General features: G+C 42.4%; 1 protein-coding gene across 3 annotated transcripts in view; it reads right to left on the bottom strand.

Moving 5' to 3' along the window:
* Ccdc91 (coiled-coil domain containing 91) overlaps positions 1–19,041 on the bottom strand; it is a 163,516-nt gene that overhangs the window by 59,380 nt on the left and 85,095 nt on the right. For all 3 annotated transcript variants that reach the window (XM_029478591.1, XM_021165354.2, XM_021165355.2), the window contains one exon: positions 12,464–12,541. In XM_029478591.1, the coding sequence (XP_029334451.1) occupies positions 12,464–12,541 (78 nt within the window). The remainder of the gene's footprint in view (positions 1–12,463; positions 12,542–19,041) is intronic.

The following is a 19,041-nucleotide window of genomic DNA, read 5'->3' as shown; positions in this document are numbered from 1 at the left end:
ACAATGATAAAGAGGGTAAATAGTTTTGTTAAATAGCAATTCAGTTCAGTAGACCACACAGGATGAGGAGCAAATGAAAGTTGGGGTGGGGGGAGGGTTGGTAAGGGGAGGAAGAAAAGCCAGACATATTTCACTGGCTGACAAAACTCCACATCCTCTGGGCACACTGCAGTACCCATGGGCCAAGCATGATCTTCGAGACCACAAGGCAAGTGGAAGCAGATGGAGGCTCTGAGCGATTTCACTGAAGCCTGCCCCCCAGGATGCTCATGCCCCCAACATGAAAGGGTGGAGGCTGGGGGTATGTGCGAGCCCGCCATACAGCAATACTCAGAGGGAAAGCAGGGCTTGTGAGACAGAACTGTATAATGTGGACACGGGAGGCCAGGGAAGGACATAAGAAAGTCAAGTCGGCAAGTGGTGGGGCCAACGGCCCCTTCCTGGACATGTTTACATGCCAACTCTTCTTTCCCCTTCTACGCTCTGTGTGAGTGTAACATGTTTCCATAGTGCCTTATGTGCTATTTATAGACTCTAACATCCTAAACGTGCATAAGGGCTCTTTAGCACATACTCTGTTGTTAGACCTATGCTATAATAAACTACTCACAGTCAGAACAGCAACCGAAGGCAGACACATCTTATGGGAAACAGACCTTTGGCATATCCACCAGTAAAAAAGTGAGCCAAATCTCTTAATCTTTGTTTTGAAAATAGACTTATTCAGTTGGAAACAACATGCATCAAAATCCTAAATAAATAGGCATGCTTTTTTTTTTTTAAACAAACTAAAAATACTTTTTAAACCTCTGGATAAGTCTCAGATGCTCAGAAAAAAAAAAAAAGCAATGGGAGCTGTGAGGCCTCTGTCCCAGCTCCATTTCAGGCCCAAGCAGGGAAAGAGAGGACACAGTGCTCCCTCAGTTCGACTGTTTCCTGAAGCTGCTTCAGTCCAGGTTGACAACCTAAAGCAGTAGTAGAAATGGTGGACAGAGAAGCCAAAATTAAGCCTCTGAGCTGGGACTAAATGCTGTAAATCTCTTCTTTTCCTCTCAAAAAATTATTATTAAATTTTTTTATAAAAATTATTTTCAGTGTTTTGTGTTCTGTTCTGTTTTGCTTGAGACAAGGTCTCACTATACATATATAGCCTTGCTTGGCCTGGACCTGACTATGCAGACCAGGCTGGAGGTGAACTCACAGAAATCTGCCTGCCTTTGCCTTTCAAGTTCTGGGATTAAAGATGTGTCACCATGTTTGGCATAGAAAAATTAATTAAAGGATGATATAGATACTTTTCTTGAAATGGCAGGTCTTTTATAAGGAGTATCTTCTTGTTTTGAGAAGGGGTGTCAGATAGCCAAGGCTGCCCTCAAACTCACTATATTAGTTTTTTCTCCTGCCCCCACCTCACAAGTCCTGGGAGGTCAAGTGTGTATCCCCACACCTGGTAAAGCTGCCATTCTCTTCTGGAACTTGACGAAACTGTTCAGTGGAAAGAGGTGTTCTCAATTCCCTACTTGCCGTGGTCCAAAACTACCCCAAATTCAAATGGCTAATTTTAATTTCTGGTCAGCTATGTTTTCAGGAAGACAATTAATTAATGGAACAGTCTCTTCCCATAGTGGAGCCACTATCTGAACTGCTGTCTGCCTTCTCCTACTGAGTCATGCTATCCCTCTTCTTTGAACGTGGCTTTTGAGAAGGAGCTGCTCGGGAACAGGAAGGAAAGCCACAGGAGACAGGCCAGCCTCCCAGCCACATACACTCCTATCCACAGGACACTTTCTGCCTCACAGAGCGCAGAGACACAATCATCCCGACATGTAGTGTGGGTGTCGGGAAGGCTCAGCACAGCAGCTGGCATGAGGAAGCCAGAACAAAGGTGAATTTGGAAAGTGGAGTTGGGACAGTGTAATCAAGAGCCATGGAGATCCCTTCCTGACTGTCTCACGTTACTGAGCAGTGGGGCTCTTAGTGCCTCTGTCCAGCTAACCAGGAAAGTCCCCAAAGTCCTTCTCCCATCTGGGTTTCATCCATTGTGGACACAGGAAGACACACTCACAGTAGCCATTTGTGTTCCTGGCTTCCTGTGTTACTATATAAAACAACAGTTGGTGGTGGCGCATGCCTTTAATCCCAGCACTTGGGAGGCAGAGGCAGGTGAAATTCTGAGTTCGAGGCCAGCCTGGTCTACAGAGTGAGTTCTAGGACAGCCGGGGCTACACAGAGAAACCATGTCTCAAAAAAAATAAAAAAAAAAGAAAACCCAACAAACAAACAAAAAACAATAGTTATCTTCCTATGTGAAATGCTCTTGGACTTTATGTCAAAAAAGGCATATTAATATTAACATTCTGTAGCTTGTCTTCTGCAGTCATCTTTACAGATAGCTGCATGGACAAAGGCTTCAGTCTGGATGTAAGGTGGCCAGTTACTTCATCCTGGCTCCTGAGTCAGGCAAAGGCCATCCAGACTCCATACGCTCAACCTCTGAATAGAGAGCCCTATCTCAGGAATGACCACTACATATCTGAGGAGAACTAACACAGATTTGAGTCTGTCATTTAAAAAAAAGGAAAAAAGATTAAAAAAAAAAAAACCCTATTGTCTAAGTTTCTTAACAACTCAATTGAGACATCAAAGTTTCTCCAGTTTTTCCTTTTTTTTTTTTTTTTTTTTTTTTTTTTTTTTTTTTAAAAAACAAGCACCAGCAAGGTTACACAGAGGATGCTGGAGATGTCTGTTACCATGCTGGGTGTGTGGAGAAGTACTGGCATGTAGTGTGTGTGTCAGAGCCTTCCTGTACAGGGTTTTCTGTAGACTGAGGACCAGTGCAGCATTAATACACAATCCAAAGAGAGAAATGTGAGCTGATGGGCGTGGATCTTAGCGGAAATTCAATACAGTCTAGCCATGTTATAAAGTGCTTTGGAGGCTGCGAAGGCCAAAGAAAACCATCAGGACAGAGGGAATGGTTCCTGCTGGCCTTGTCGTTACAGGACTCTAGTAACATAAGAGCTGTTACCTCAAACACCACAGAAGTCTCCCAGTGAAAATTTCTTTTGTGCCATGGACAACATATTAAAATTAAGAAGTTTCTAAAATTAAGCACAGTGCAGAGTCTATGCATGTCTGCCTTCCAGATACCTCAACCTTTGGAAAAGCTGCCATGTGGGCTGGCCTCCTTCTGATGCCACAATCTTGTTCCTTGTGACTTGAATCACAACTATGGTTTCAGTTGAAAGAACAAAGAAAGGATAGCAAGAGCTCCTTCTGTCTGAAACTGCATCCTCCTCCTCCTAAGTCCTCAGAGGATTAAATGAGATACATGGTCACTAGAGCAGCAAGTTTGATGGCATTGGAGGGGATCATCTGCAGGACTAGAATGGACAGGTCTAAACTTCCCAAGCACAAGCAAACCCTAGATCAGGACAGGATCTGGAGATTTTATATATGTATATATATATATATATATATATATATATATATATATGTGTGTGTGTGTGTGTGTGTGTGTGTGTGTGTGTGTATACATATATCTTGTATATATGTATAAATGTATGTGTGTATATATATATATCCCTTATGCTTCTGTTTCCCTATGTTGCCGGGGTAACTGGGAAGAACGGCAGACTCTCCCCTTGGTGATGATGTTCTCTCTTATAATGGTGGCAGTTTTGCCTTCTTATTAATGAAATTACACAATGGGATTGCTCTAACATCTTCCTGATAAGATTCATGGTTTAGGTTCCTCACTGTATATACCTGAAATAGACTCTCTGAACCAAGTGGTGCCAGCATTACTTTTAGTAGTTGTAAAAATCATTACTTTTTCCAACTTGGTGGGATCAACTCATGAACTACAGGTCTCTCTGGAGAGTAGAAAAGGTTCTTCAATTTGAACCTTTACCAGCACTGAGTGCTGAAAGGCTGTCCTCAAATCAGCTCATCAGAGCAGCACCAAAGACACACACCTGCCTTGATGTGAGGAGCAGAATTATGAGGCAACAGCAGATGACCAAAGTCACTGCAGTAAGCGCAAGACCTGAAATCCTTGAAAACCTGTTGATGTGGACTCTCTGAAGTCAAGAGCAACTGGGCCCAGAACTCAAGCTTCCCCAGGAGTTAGGAGTGGGCCACGTGGACTGTTGGTAACCCGCACAGAAGGATTTCACCATTGAATAGTGTGACGTAGCTTGGCAGACTTGCCATCAACCCAAACTGATCTTTACCAACAACTTTCTAAATTGGGGAGGGCCACATGGATATCCCATAAAAACATGAAACCTTGTGTTCTGCTACTGAAAGTAGGGTGGAGTCATGAGTTACTCTTTCATTGAAATCCCTTCTCACTGAGACAACTCTTCATAAACAAGAGACAAGGCGATTTGAAGTTTCTACCTCAAAAGATAGTCAAATAGTTTCCAATTATTCATCATGTTTGCTAACATGCACCCCCCAAAAAGGCCAAGTAGTTTTAGTAAGGCAAAACCTTTAATAACATATAACTGTATAGAAAATTCTGTTCTTACACAGTGTGTATACAGAAAGCAGGCCTGAATGTAAGGATTAAAATCCAACTTGGCCTCTCTGATCTCAATAGTGGGTTACACACCACTGAGAACCGAGACAGACAGTTAAAGGGTTTTACGGATCATTACGTCTCTGCTGTCTGTCCTCAGGGTCTGTTACACAATAAAGAACAAATTAAACCATTTCTCTCTTACATCTGTCAAACAGGCAAGAAATTTCAAAGAAAAATGCATTCTTGTAGATGGTGCCCTTACAGAGATGTCTGTAAACATAGCCTCATCTGCAGGTGGCATTCAGTTGAGGTAAAAATGGTAAACTCTCACCAGTGTCTTCTCTGCTAGTGATACCAGTGCCATTTGTTCCACACCAAATGGAACATTATTGACAAGTGAACAATAACTTTGTATTATAAACATGTCCATTCTTTGTCCAGGCCAATTCCTGTGTCCCATGCACTTTCTCAGTTGAATCCGTAGACCTGTACTCCTGGAGGCTCAAGGACTGCATGGTTGACACATGACACTAATCAGGGTCCCCAGAAAATGTGGTTTGATAGACGTTCCTCTTAAAGTATTGGCTGAGATGGGCACTGTTGGGTCAGCTCAGATTTCCACCTGTGTACTCCATTAGAACATGCTAGGCCTTAACCATGTGATGAATAAGGAGACAGGGAATATTAGCTATCCTTTATATAGCTAACTCACTATCCTTTCCAGTTACTAACAGAAGTTGCAGGGTAATAACCCGAAGTTGGCCATTTGTCCTATCTGGTAGAATAAGATGGACACTGATCAAATGCTTAACCCTGAATAGCACTGATCACAGAACTCTACAGTTTGTACAGTGAATGCTCAGTGTGGGGGAAGGCAGGTGCTACACACTCAGGGAACATACGGCAAGTAAACCTGGCTCATTCTCAACTTTACTGTATTGGAAGTTTTTCCTGAGGAGCTGCTACAATGAAGGGAGGAGAGGGAAGGAAAGGAAGGGAGGAGAAGGGGAGTAGAGGAAGGGTGGTGAAGAAGATTTGTGTCTTCATCTAGAAGTCTCCCTCCTGCTCCATTACCAGGCTGCCACTCACCAACAACAAAGGCAAAGCCCTGACCTATAATAATAAGACTAGATTCCTTCCAATGTTCCAGTGCCTTTCGGTTTTGGCCTGGCTAGAAAAACCACAAGAATAGCCTGGCATGTAGCATTCTGGCTCAGTCCTGTAAACTCAGAGGCACAGAAGAGCCATTCTCAAGTACTCAACCTTCCTCAGTCTTCCAGTGAGATTGAGCTGGGTGGGAGGGACGAGGGAGAGCAGGCCAAGGGCTGAGTCCTATCCAGTCACTCATATCTAGCAGCAGGCTACTGGGCCAAACTTCACTGGCAACAGCAAACAACTTTAGTGTCCAGGAAAAATCTGATCACATGATAAAACATGGAATTTATGAGAGTCTACGCTCAATCAAATAACTGAAAGCTGTAAATTTATTTCATACCTTTGGGCTAACAGAATGGTGAGATTCAAATAAAAGTATCTTAAAATGTACTTTTCCCATCTTTGGACGAAGACCCAGAAACATCTAACAGTGGAAAATACTCAACAACGAGAAAACAAAGTTGTTTCTCTACTTGGGAAAGAAACTTTATATAATATGAAGAAACTGTACACCCTGGGAAAAAGCCTCCTAAACGCAGTATGCTCTCCCGTACTAAATGGCACAGTCATCTCAAGAGCTGCAATAAAGCACAGGCCAGTGAAGGAAGGCTCTGGAAACTGGATGCAGCAGTCATGTGAGCTTATAGGCTGGCATGTAACTGACACCAATTTACTAAAATTCAATGCTATCTTTACAAACAGGAATTTAAGGCATATTCAAACTTTAAAAAAATAGCATTAGACCAATGCTCCCACAAAACACGGTTTAGTTATTGTAGGAAACGGAGACACCAAGATTGAGTTGAGATTATTCCAGAAAAGCTGTATGAGGCAACCTCACACCACTTTTCCATTTTAAGAAGCAGAAACGCCAGTCCTTACACTTCAGTGCCTCTGGCTCAGTACCTGAATAATAAAGGGATTGGGGGAGCATCAGAATGCTCTCATCATAAGAAAAAGAATCTACTCATGCATTGCCTTTTCACCCAACAGTCCAGTGTTTACAAGTGCATTCATTTGGTAATGAGGGGACTTCCGTTTCTTGAATATGCAGAGAATTAGAGATGGTATGTGGAGTTATGCTCAGAAGGAGACTGTGAGAATAAAGTAAGCCATATGTGCTTGTGGGGAAGATATCTCTAAGTGTATAAATACCATAAGGTAAGGGTAAACTGGCTGGTTGCTTGGCTGCTCGGCTACTTATTTGGCTTGTTGGCTAACTTGGCTGTTTGGTTGGTTGGTTGGCTGGTTGAATGACTGACTGGCAGGCTGGCTGGCTGGCCAGTTGCTTGACAGGCTGGTTTGTTGATCAGTTAGTTGTTTGGTTGATTGGTTTGGTTGGGTGGCTGGCTGGCTGGCTGGTTTATACATTTATTCTGATACTGGATTTTAATAAGTAGTTCAAGTTGGCTGTTAATTCACTAGGCAATTAAGTTTGGCCTGTAACTCAGCAACTCCTTCCTCAGCCTCCTGAGTGTTCTCACACCCAGCCAAAAAAAAAAGTTTCTTAAATATATGCTGCTTGGCCAAGTGTATGTCAACAATGAACTGGGGAAGGAAAAGGTACCCACTATTGGAAACATGAAAATTCTCTCTTGGTGTGTGGCCAAGCAGGTAATTTCATTTCACAAAAAAAAAAAAAAAAAAAAAAAAAAAAGATAAAAAAAAATTGTATAGCTACCCATAATGTGCCAAAACTCATGACACACCTTCACAGTTAAAACTTGTTAGGCACCACCTGTGAAGAACAAAATCAAACTCTACTCAGTATTTTAACTCATGAAGCAGGAAATGCTCAAGGTTTTAACAGCTCTGTCCGTGTAATCTGCAGAATGCCTAAATTTTTTAATTAAAAAAATAAATACTAAATTTGTTTGAGTGAGATAAAACCAGAGATCCTACTGTCCCCTAAATCTTTAATTTAAACAATAGCAAAAGAGTACAGTTTAGTTCTGAAATTAAACAAGTTGAGCTAGACAAGAAAATAATTTATAAATGCCTCTACAGAATAAAATTCTAAGTCCACATATAAGAACAGGAAAAGAAAAACCTTTTATTAATGATTGATTTTTCAGTAAACACTATGTGAGGTTTAAGTTAAAAAACAAAAATGAAGACAGTGGGAAAGGGTGGAGCTGCCACTGAAAAAGAATATTCTCCATACAGTAGCAAAACAAAAATTTAAGCAAAAAAATATGTTCAGATCTGACTTGTGTCAAGCTGGAATTTTTAATGAACTGAGCTCCAAGTGAGATAAAATAAAAGCAACATGTTTCTCTTAAGTTTCTTGAGAACTCCCTCTTACTATTAGAGCAAGCTAGAAGCTGGATGTCAACACACTGAGTCAACTAAGTACTTCCCTTGGAAAAATTTCCCCCAGAGCTTTTTAGGGCAAAAAGAAAAACTGTTTTTGAAGTGGGCTTAGTAGTGAAAATTACTTTACCTCAAGTGTTGATGGGCACTGTACTAGCTGGACTGAGGCATAAGGAGAAACTTTGCAAAAAGCAACGGGAAGTGAGTGTTCTATCTTTAGAGAAGTCAAGACACCACACAGTCCCATCTCCCTTGCTATGTGTAAATTTCCTTGGTATTCCCACTATACTGACCCTCCTTCCTCCTCCGTAAGGAGGTCTCTGACTGTAATCACTTATCCCACTCCAGAAACACAAGGCTGATGTTTGTTATAAGCCATTTTGGCATAAGTCAAATCCTGCTTGCTTAGCTACAATTAAAACTCAAGTTTTTCTTACAAACAAAGGAACAAAGGAAAGTCCTCCCTATACTTATTTCCTTTCTCTTAGTTTACCTCTTCTGTCTTATATGGGATTTCAGTGAGAAATCACACATTTATGTGCACACATGTTCACACGAGTGGATGAATGCATATCCATACAACAGTCATTAATGGGATAAAAATGAGAGAGAGAGAGAGAGAGCGCAACAGTGAGCTAAAGCCGAACACACTGACAGATGAGAAAATGGAGCAGAATGGCTGTGGCTCACAAGCCCTTTCAGGAAGTAGAATAACGTCCAGAGCTCTAAATAAAGACACAGGCCCTAGCTGCACCTACTGCTCTAGAGTCCTGGGACGATACCTACCATGCCATGTGTGTCTTCAACAGCAACTCGAGGTATTCATCATGTCCTGTAAGATCTGAGAACCTGAATTCAGTGTTCTGATCCCCACAAAATTGCTCAGATTAACTTAAAACAAAACCCACAATGGTGGCATGGCTACTTATGCACCAGGGGGATCTGTGCTGGTGACCCTGGGGAGACGATTGATCAGACAACAGGATTCCAATATCATCAAATAAGCAAGCTAAAAAAAAAAGCTTTTCTGTTGATTGTGTTCAGCAATGTCAGGTACCAGAGTCTAGGAGAGGCCTTTCAAGATTTACATTTACTTCACTGTACTAAATTCTAAGAAAAAGGACTTTCAAAATCAGGACCTAAAAGGAAAATGTACCATACTCAGTAGCATTACAGGAGAGTATGAATATGGAGTACACTGGTATTTCTGTTTCGTTTTCTTCTGTTCTATAACAGATTTTCCTGTGTCTTTTTCATCGTTCCCTGGTTAAGTACTGAATTTCTGTGAATAAAAGAAGGTTGGTCTTCACCCAGCAACCCAGAAGCATAAAAGGCAAGGATGGCCTATCATCACCTGCTTTCAAGAGAGTGCTTCTGAGAAGTTCGAAATAAAAGTCTATACTACCCTATTTTGAGAAGTAAAGGACAGTCGCCAGTCATAAAATAATGAAAGGACAGCCATGTGCTATGCTAGGAAGCTGACAGCTAAACACATGAGCCACCATCTTCTAAGGCATCTTACCTATGCAAAAGGTTCCTTCAGTATGCATCCAGTAGCCTGTGACCAGGATGCATCTTTACTCTGTATACACTGATGAAAACACTAAAAGATAATCAGAGAAGCTACCCCAAGGTCACAGGAATCAACATCAGGGTAAATGTACACATGCCAGATTGTAAGATCTCTGACTCTGGGCCATCTGGACTACCAGCAGTAGGTTTTGGCCACTATAAAACATTCCTCAGTGGCAGGCTTAGCAGAAGCAAGAGAGTATGTGGTAGAGAGATGGGAGAGTAGTAGAGTGGTTTGTGCCCTATGAAGAGAGGCAGAAGTGTAAGGAACAGCCTGATGTGACAGGCCTGTGCTACCATCTGAGGCCATGGTGACTTCTAGGATGAGCTGACACTGAGGGCCATGTCTGTTTATGTGCTCCAGGTGTCCATGGCCCATATTACCATCAAAGACTACACAGATGTCCATGGTCTGTACGAAGCCCTAAAGCCATGTTGATGTCTGAGGGCTGCACTGAGCTGGCTGTGTTCCTTGTCATGGGCCAGCAGTAACATGGGTGCTGGAGAGCTGGCCCCACCCTTCACATGGCCAGCAGAAAGCTGGTTCCAGTGGCATGGGAGCAGGGGAGCTGGTATGCTGACCAACTCAGCTACCACCCAGGCCCAGGTCCCAGGGCTTTGAGATGGCCTACCTCTTCCCCTATGAGCTGCTGGAGATCATAAAGGGGTCTTTAAATCTTACAGTTATTAAAGCATGGCACATATTCTTAGGCTTACAAGAACTAAATTCCCTTCATCGCATTAATCCAGTAATGATGCCGAATAGGTCAGAAATTTTGCATCTTACATAATAAATAGTTCACGTCATGACAAGGCTTATTTCTGTATTGGGTTGAAACTACTGGTAATATCATTTGGACATTTTAAAAAGTGGCGTCTCACCTGAGCACCAGCATGCTTACACAGAGACATCTCTGCCCTCTAGAAAACCTAGTCAACAAGCATAGAACAAAGACTGTGCTAACCTAGAATCCATATCACACCCCTCAAACCACCTTATGGATCTCTGTGGAGAGGGGGTTGCAAAGAGTCAGAGGAGGAGAATGACACCAAGGAAACTGTTATTATACACACACGCACACACACACACACACACACACCAGTGCAGAAGCGACATGAACTCACAGAGATTGTGTCAGCACGCATAAGACCTGCTTAAGTGCTGGCAAGATAAAATCCCAGAACATAGATGTGGATATGTAATCCCATTAGCTGGGAAGCAGTTAGCATCTGATGGCTGCTGGGAGACAAAGTGCAAGTTTTCTTTAACTATGGAAGGTTGGTGGGCTGACCACAAATGAGAGCAGGCCTTAGGCTGACCACAGACCAGCAGGCCTAACCCCAAGACTAGCTGGTAACACCAGCCAGACTCAATGGGGAAAGAAGGGCTAAAAGGTAACCTTAAAGCAAAGTGTGAAGAAACAGAAGGGAGTATTAAAGGATCCTGGTGAGACCATCTCTGAGGGATAAAGCACACTGTCATAAGAGCCACAGGGATCTCTAACATTTCAGTCTGACCCTTGAAGGAGCACATAAAACAGCCTGGCACCTAAGGGTCACCAGTGTATCTGAGCTGTTTCTCCTCAGTGGACTCAACTCCATGAGCTACACGAGGACCTTAACGAAGAGTCAGTGAGGAGAGGCACATGGAACAAGCCACCGAACAGTTGATGGGGATGAGATTAGGTTGATCGAATAGAAACTCATTATCTAGGATATGACATATTCAATTATCACTCTGTAGGGCCACTTGATTAATTCCCAAGTCTTTTTCAGTGAATCACAACAGAGCACACTGGAATTTTTAAATCCTCTTTGAATGTTAAACCATGGCAACAGTATCACAAGCAGATACAGTGAGCAGCTCTCAGCCAGGCTCCTTGAAAAATGCCATTTGCAAAGAATATTATAGAAATACACATGATTTAAATCTCATTACCAGTGTTTAGAATGATACCAACATGTTTGTTGAAGATGGAATACTGTGAGGCTGGAGAGATGGCTCAGTAGTTAAGAGCACTAGTCATTCTTCAGAGGACCTGGGTTCGATTCTCAGCTTTACAAAAATCTATAAGTCCAGTTTTAGGAGATCTGACTATCTTTTAGTAAATTCCATACTAACTTTACTACATTCCACTAATATGACATTATTATAATCTGTTATTACTTAAATATATACAAATCTATTCAGCTAATTTTAAAATTAAAGGGGATTAAATAAAATTATTTAAAACCTTAAGTTTTTCCTATAAAAAAGGTAAACAGCACATCATAGGTGAAGATAAATATGGTAATTAATTATACAATATTATGCATTAGGCTTTACCTGCTGATAGTCTCAAATATTTTCAGAGTCTCGAAAATACAATAGTTAGCATAACTCTGTAATCAATGACCACTTACTTCACTCAGTGGATTATTCACTAAAATAAAGTGTGTGGTTTGGATCTTAACTATCCCACAAAGGCTTGTATGGTAAAATCTTGGTGTCATATGACTTCAGAAAAATGACTGATTATGGTGGCCCTAATCTTTTGGTATTTGGGGGAGTAGTAGCAACTTGGAGGCAGAACCCAGTTGGAGGAAGTAGGTCCCTGGGGACATGTCCTCACCTCCTGGGCTACCGTAGGGTGGCCACCTGTGCTGTATATACTCCATCTGATATTAAGCTTTATCTCCAGTTCAAAGCAAGGAGTCAAAAGACCAAAACCCTGAGCCACAATGGACCTTCCTCCTAGAGGGTGTGCTGAACCACTGTCTGTGGCAGTGGTAAGGGCTGACAGACACACAAAGAGGCATACAAGACCTGGGACGCTTGCATGGTTCCACATGGCCAAGAGTCAAGCTTTCCCTCTCCCTTGGGTTTGCACAATGAGCAAAACTTCCTGAGCCTACCTTGTACTCATCCACTATAATGCTCAGTGCCTCGTGCCCAGCCTTCCTCATGTCTTCCAATTCTTGTTTATGTTTTTCCTGAAAGGGAAGAAAGAAATTCAATCTATATTTTTTCCTTTAGGTTTGTTCCAAAATAGCAATAAACTGCTAACTTTTCCTTTTATATCCTGATAGCATGCTGAACACTAGGTCTATAGGCGACATCAAGAAGAAATGGGTTTGTTGGCTTGGTTTTTTTTTTTTTTTTTGCTTGTTTTTGTTTTGTTTTTATAAAAGAGTCCATCTAAAGCATGGTCAAGCATAAAGGCAAGGAGGCATCTGTGAGGCAGATCTCTGAGAGTCTGAAGCCAGTCAGGTCTACACAGTGACTGGTATACAAGTCAGGACTAAATACTGAGACTTTATCTCAAAAAAAAAAAAAAAAAAAAAGGACGTATTTGAGTGTTATTCCTCAATAAACAGGTTTGTTTTCTGTATAAAATTCAGTAGTATTTGGTATGTCTTCCATCATTCCTTCTAAAGAGAAGAAGACGTTGTGATCATGCTTAGCAACCCTGAAATACCCACCTTTTTTAGTTAATTTAAGAAATATTGCAATACAAGTGCTGGGCATCTGGTTGGTACAAGAACCACAACACAAGCACTCTTTTGCACTCAGCACTTCAGCCCAAATCCCCAGTCAGCCATCCTATGTCTCAGAGGCAGATGAGATGGGGATTCAAAGAAATAGCTACTGAATGAATACATATGTAAACAAGGAGCTGTACAATCCACAGCAACTTTTATATAATTATTGGGGGGAATTCAGCTATGGTTCACTTTTCAACACCCATGCTATAAACTAGTCTTCAGTACACACTCTTCTATACTTTGCCACTGCCAGGCCTACTAAAACTCATATGAGTCCCTTCTAATAAATTAATCCAGGTAGAGCCATCCTTTGATTGACAGGTTGGTAAGGAATAAGAAAACAAAAACTGTGTGGTCCAATCACACATGACATTCTACAAATATTACCTTTTTAGTGTAGCAGAAGTTTCATTACATTACATTAAAATTTCAAATTTTACTTTTTTCCTTTTTAGGGATATATCTATCAATTCCAAATAAAATAACTGCTTTAGATATAAGATTAGGATACCAGAAGAAACTAATGTGGTATAAAACATATGTCCTAATATCTCGCAAGTGCAAACTTCTAACATAAGCATCAGCTCTTAGAAAACTCATGTCAATTTTTCTCAAGTTAACACTAGAGAAACACAGGAAGTACTGCACAAAAGCAGAGGGAGTCTACAGGACTGAAAGTCCCTGACACATCACAAAGGTCAGGTGACGATTCTGCTGCCTAGAGTGGAGGCAGAGTGGTTTTATAGGACACTACACTGACTCTACACATTTGTACTGCTTGTGAATCTGCGACAAACTAGAGGTCGATCCCCTCATATAGCTATGGAACCAGGAAGACCATGAAGATAAGAATACCAAATTCTTTTCCCTGTGTATTTCATAAAAAATAAACCTACAGGTAAAAAAGCAGGAATGTGCGGGGTCTTTTGTCCAAGTCCACATTTTCTCTCCCTGCCCTGCCCTCCCTACAGAGGGAGATGGCTTGTGGGATCTTTGGTAGTTAGGACAGTTAAATGTGTTTGGCTTGGCGACTTCCTGTACAGCCTGCTCCCTCCGTCTCTTCCAGACTGTCAGTGGTAGGCTGTTTCAGCAGCAATAGAAACATACCACTCAAGGCCTGGGATCCTTTTGTGGGTTTCCAAACTCAGGGCAATATCCAAATAACCAGTGAGATGGTATTGTCCTGGCTGCACACAGATGCTGTGTAATTTTCCAGAAGTTCTGGGTCAGGTGATATCACCACAGTGTGGTTCATGAGAACAGTGACATTTGGACCTAGCTGTGCTCCCAGGCTGCTGTGACTATCAATGCTAGTGACATGTCCTTGTGCTTTCTGAAAACACTGTGTTTCCTCAGGTCCTTCACGGGCAGTCTCCTCTCTCAACCTTGCCCCAACACAAACCTGGCATCCGTCAGATTCAAGCATTCCCTTCCCAAGCTCTGTGCTCACAACCAGACTGCTCAGAGCTCTCCATTACCACCTACAGCCTAGCTATTACAAGGTCCTATTTGCCCTTAGTTTTCTTCACTGCACTATTAGCAGCTGAAAAACTACAAATGTGGGTGTATAATTCCAAGTAGGTCTCCTAGCTTAGGCCTCGGGCAAAGCCTAGTGAATATCCAAGAAGTTTATAATAAAACAATGTCTTCAAATTAATATCCATAACATAAAATTGATGAATATTTAATTCCAAAAGAGCTCAATGAAAGTCCAATATATAATGTTTATCAACTAAAATGTGATGGGAGTATGGAGAACATGCCTTTAATCTCAGCACTCAGGACACAGAGGCAGGTGGATTTCTATGAATTTCAGGCCAAGCCTGGTCTACAAAGTGAGTTCCAGGTCAGTTGGGGCTGCCCAGTGAGAGCTGCCCTCAAAAACAAAACAGAGTCTAAAGACAGCTAAATCTGTAACACACCTGCCATACACACATAAGGACTTGAGTGTGGAGCCCCAGCATCCACATATATACTGGGCATGGCATGGCAGGGTGCCTTGTAAGTCAATGCTGAGAGGTGAAGGCAGGTGGATCCCTGGAGCTCACTGGCAGCCAGACAAACAGATGAGCTCCAGGTCCGGAGAGGGACCTCGCCATACAAAGTAAAGTAGAAGATGACAGAATATCTGCTACTAATGTCTGTCCTAGATACATACATGCATGCACACAGAAAGAAACACACATATGCAGGTATGTACACATATATGCATGCATATACATGAACACATATACATAGGCACATACACATATATGCAGGTTGCATGCATGCGCACACCCTCAAAATAATTCACAGCTAAAGATACCATAAGTTCCAGTCAACACTTTAAAGTGCACTTTCAGTGAGCTCATGGTAAGAGGAGGAAGCAGGGACAGTCATCTGGTCCAGCCTTTCAGGAAACCTAATTAATCCTAATGTCTATACTTCCAGCCTTTGACCTAGCAATAATTCTTCTAGTAATTTACACTAGACTACCATAAATTGTGGTTTTACAAAAGCTTTTAGGTTTGTATGTACATTTTGCCTACACATATGTACATGCACCATGTATGTGCCAGGTGCCCTTAAACCCTAAAAGTCAGATGAGGGCCTCAGATTCATGTGCATCTAGAGTTATGACTGTTTGTGAACCACCATGTGGGTGCTGGGAACTAAATCTAAGTCCTCTGTAAGAAAAGGTGCTCTAAACAACTAGGCCATCTTTCCGGGGTCCAAACTGTGCCTTTCTGCATAAACAAATGCAGACAGGCTTGGGGTGTTCAGTAGCACACCACCTGCATGGTGTGCAAGAGAAGCCCTGGTTTTGACACCCTCCCACATGTACGAAAGAATCCAGAAATGCAGGTACATGAAATTAAAAGAGCAAACAAAAACAATGCAGATGTGCAAGCATACAGAAATCAACTGGGTTCATTCCCATGAGAGAACAGTGTGAAGTGATGTTTGCATCACAGGAAAACAAGGGATGCTTGCTGGGATGGATGAATGATAGATAGAAATGCATGGAGTAGAACACAGTCAAAACAACTGTAAGGACAGCAGGCCAAGTGCAGAGCTGGTGTGTGGGGAGAGACACCAGCTGACTCTTGGCATTAAAGACAAACCTCTGAGGGCCGACGATTTTTACAGGAATCATGCCACAAGCTAAAACAACTCACCAGTGCACACTGAGAACAACTGGCCTGGAAGAGCTTCAACAGTGAGCTGGGAAACTATGTCATACAGCATATGGATTAAGGGCACCACCACCAAAACCTGACCTTGCTTATAGAAAAGGAGACAGTTGTAAGTAGACTAACAAGTAGGAAACACCTTCAGTAAGCAGAAACCAGACTGAAATGCCATGTGCGCACAAGAAAAGAAGTCACAGGTAGTAGTTTAAGGGAGGGGGATTTTTTTCCCACAATGCACTATGATAAGGCTAACTCTCATCTTCCTTTGTAACCCATGGGAGCTGGGAGACTCACGCAGCTATCAGGAGGCCTGCCAACAAGGCCCCCCAGATCAAGGCCAGCAGCTTTCCTTTTCTACTTCCACATATCTGATGATTCTCCCAAAACTCCCCTGCCTTCAGGAATGAATCTGCTATGTACCCCAGAAGCACCAACTTAAAGCATCTGGACAAAACACTTCTAGCTTTAGAAAACGTCAGCCTGAGCCACCCTGACAAATGCTGACATCAATCAAAATGCTCGGGGTGAACTATTAAACCTTTCTAAGTCTTCTTTAGAGATAACGGAACCACAATTACAGAAGTCTCCATGTTTGTAACCACTGCTAAAATCTCCAACATGTCTAATAACACGTCATGGAACTCATGTTTATCCCAAAAGAACGGAAGGACAACTGTCTACAAAGGCATCTTGCAGGGAGCCAAGGTTCCAAGCTCCACATCCATGAGCTCCTGCCAATCACTAGTCACTCTAATGGGAGAGGAAAGCACAAGAGGATCCACTATTTTTGTTCTTGTAACCTACCCCTCAAAGTAACAAATTCATTTTCTAACAAAAAGCCAGTCATTTTTACTAAGAAAGCAAAGCTATCCGACAGATATCTCTGCAGCATACAGACATACACACACTGGGTTTCTTCCTCTGGCTCCCTTGCAGGAAGCACCCTCCAGCCCTGGTGGCCAGGCGAGAGCAGGTGCACATGGAGCTGCAGCTCCTAACACAGTCAACGGTGGCATATCTACCTCCAAACTAAGGAATGTAAATCAAATACAAAATGGCCTGTAACTCCAGGTCCAGGGGATGACATCCCCTTCTGTCCTCTGTGGGCACATGTGCACAAACCTACACAGAGAAAACATAATTTTTAAAAGCCAATTTCTAAATAATAAATGTGGCCTAATATGTACATTCTCCATTTAGGACAAAGTGGCACTCTTGTTTCTGTGGTAGCACTATGAACAACTGTGTTTATGGGAATTTTAATCCAGCAACATGGCTACTCTGGCTGGAATACTACAGGCATGTCCTTAGCCCACTCCTTTAAGTCCTCGGGCGGGAATAGAGACATACCCTTAGCTCACAGCTTCAATCCCAAATGAAGGTAAAATTAGTTTGTAGAAGGAAGCTCCTATGTTGGGAAGTGAGGTCTGATTAAGTGGCAGACAAAGTGATGAGTTGGAGAAAGATTTAATAGAAAAGGATCTGCCCAACTCTCATGAGAAGAGAGAGGAAAGGGAAGCTACATAAGAGAGAGATGCAGAGAGAGGGGAGGCAGTTTGGCCAGGAAAGTTTTACAGAGACAGGTTGCAGAGAGAGAACAAGCTAGACATAGGTAAAGACAGAACAAGCCAGAGAATGAGAAGAATAGAACAGATTGCCAACGTTAGTTTGAGGCCCAGCAGAGTATTCAGGGGCTGAAGGGAAGCCAGATTGAACCAGTCAGCTTGGAGAGGAGTTTGAGCCAGAGCAGCTGAGTTGAACCAGCCAGCCAGAGCTCAGAAAGAGCTAAACGGGTGAACTAACTCAGCAGGAAGTCTCAGAGGCTGAAAACATTCTAGGCCTAGATAAGATTGTATGGAGGCTAGAAGCCAATTAGGCATAGGTTAACAGTGGGGGCATTAAGCCTCAGCGAGGACAATTTTGTATTTTTTGTGCATATTATTGATGATGTCACTCTTTATGGTGGCCTTAAGATTCCTGTGCACTGTGCTCAGGGACTCCCTTGTGTTTGGAAGTGCCAGCAGTCTACATTACAAAATATTCAAACCAGGTTTGTTCAGACCTGGCTGACAGTGCTGCCAGCAGAGCCAGTGTTATTAATCAATAGTACACCAATACCAAGATGTCTTGAGTAGGCTGCACCAGTTAACTGAGGAAAATGAGTATAGGATCTACACTTGTGCAGAGACCAGAGGGTGATGACACGTGTCCTTCCTGGTCTCCCTTCACCTTGCTTCCTGAGTTTCTCACTGAACTCTGAGCTCACCGATTCAGCTTAACTGGTTGGCAGAATCCTCCCATCTCTGCCTTCCCAGGACTGAGATTACAGGTGCATGCTCCCACACCCAGGTTTTTAATGGAGTTTCTGAGCATCGCGACTCAGGCCCCCAATGCTCCTTCAGTAGGCACTGAGCTAATGGTCACCTTGGAGCTGGAGGGCTACACTGATAATAACCAGCCATTGACATTCCCAGGCTTTCTCTGGACAGGGGCTTTTTCTCACTTTCTATTTCTAAGAAAGATAATATAAAAGTAGAAAAGGACTTTCAGTCATTAGTTTTACAAGTACTTTAAGAGTTGACAATTGGGTGCTGGAGAGATGGCTCGGCAGTTAAGAGCACTGACTGCTCTTCCAGGGGTTGTGAGTTCAATTCCCAGCAACCACATGATGGCTCACTCCTGGTGTGTGTCTGAAGACAGCTAAAGGGTACTCATATAAATAAAAGTAAATAAATAATAATAATAAAAAAAAGAGTTGACAATTGAACAAAGTGG

The sequence above is a fragment of the Mus caroli genome, chromosome 6 (genome assembly GCF_900094665.2).
Source record: "Mus caroli chromosome 6, CAROLI_EIJ_v1.1, whole genome shotgun sequence".
NCBI classification, from domain to species: Eukaryota; Metazoa; Chordata; class Mammalia; order Rodentia; family Muridae; genus Mus; species Mus caroli.
This window is presented reverse-complemented; position numbering and strand designations above follow the sequence as displayed.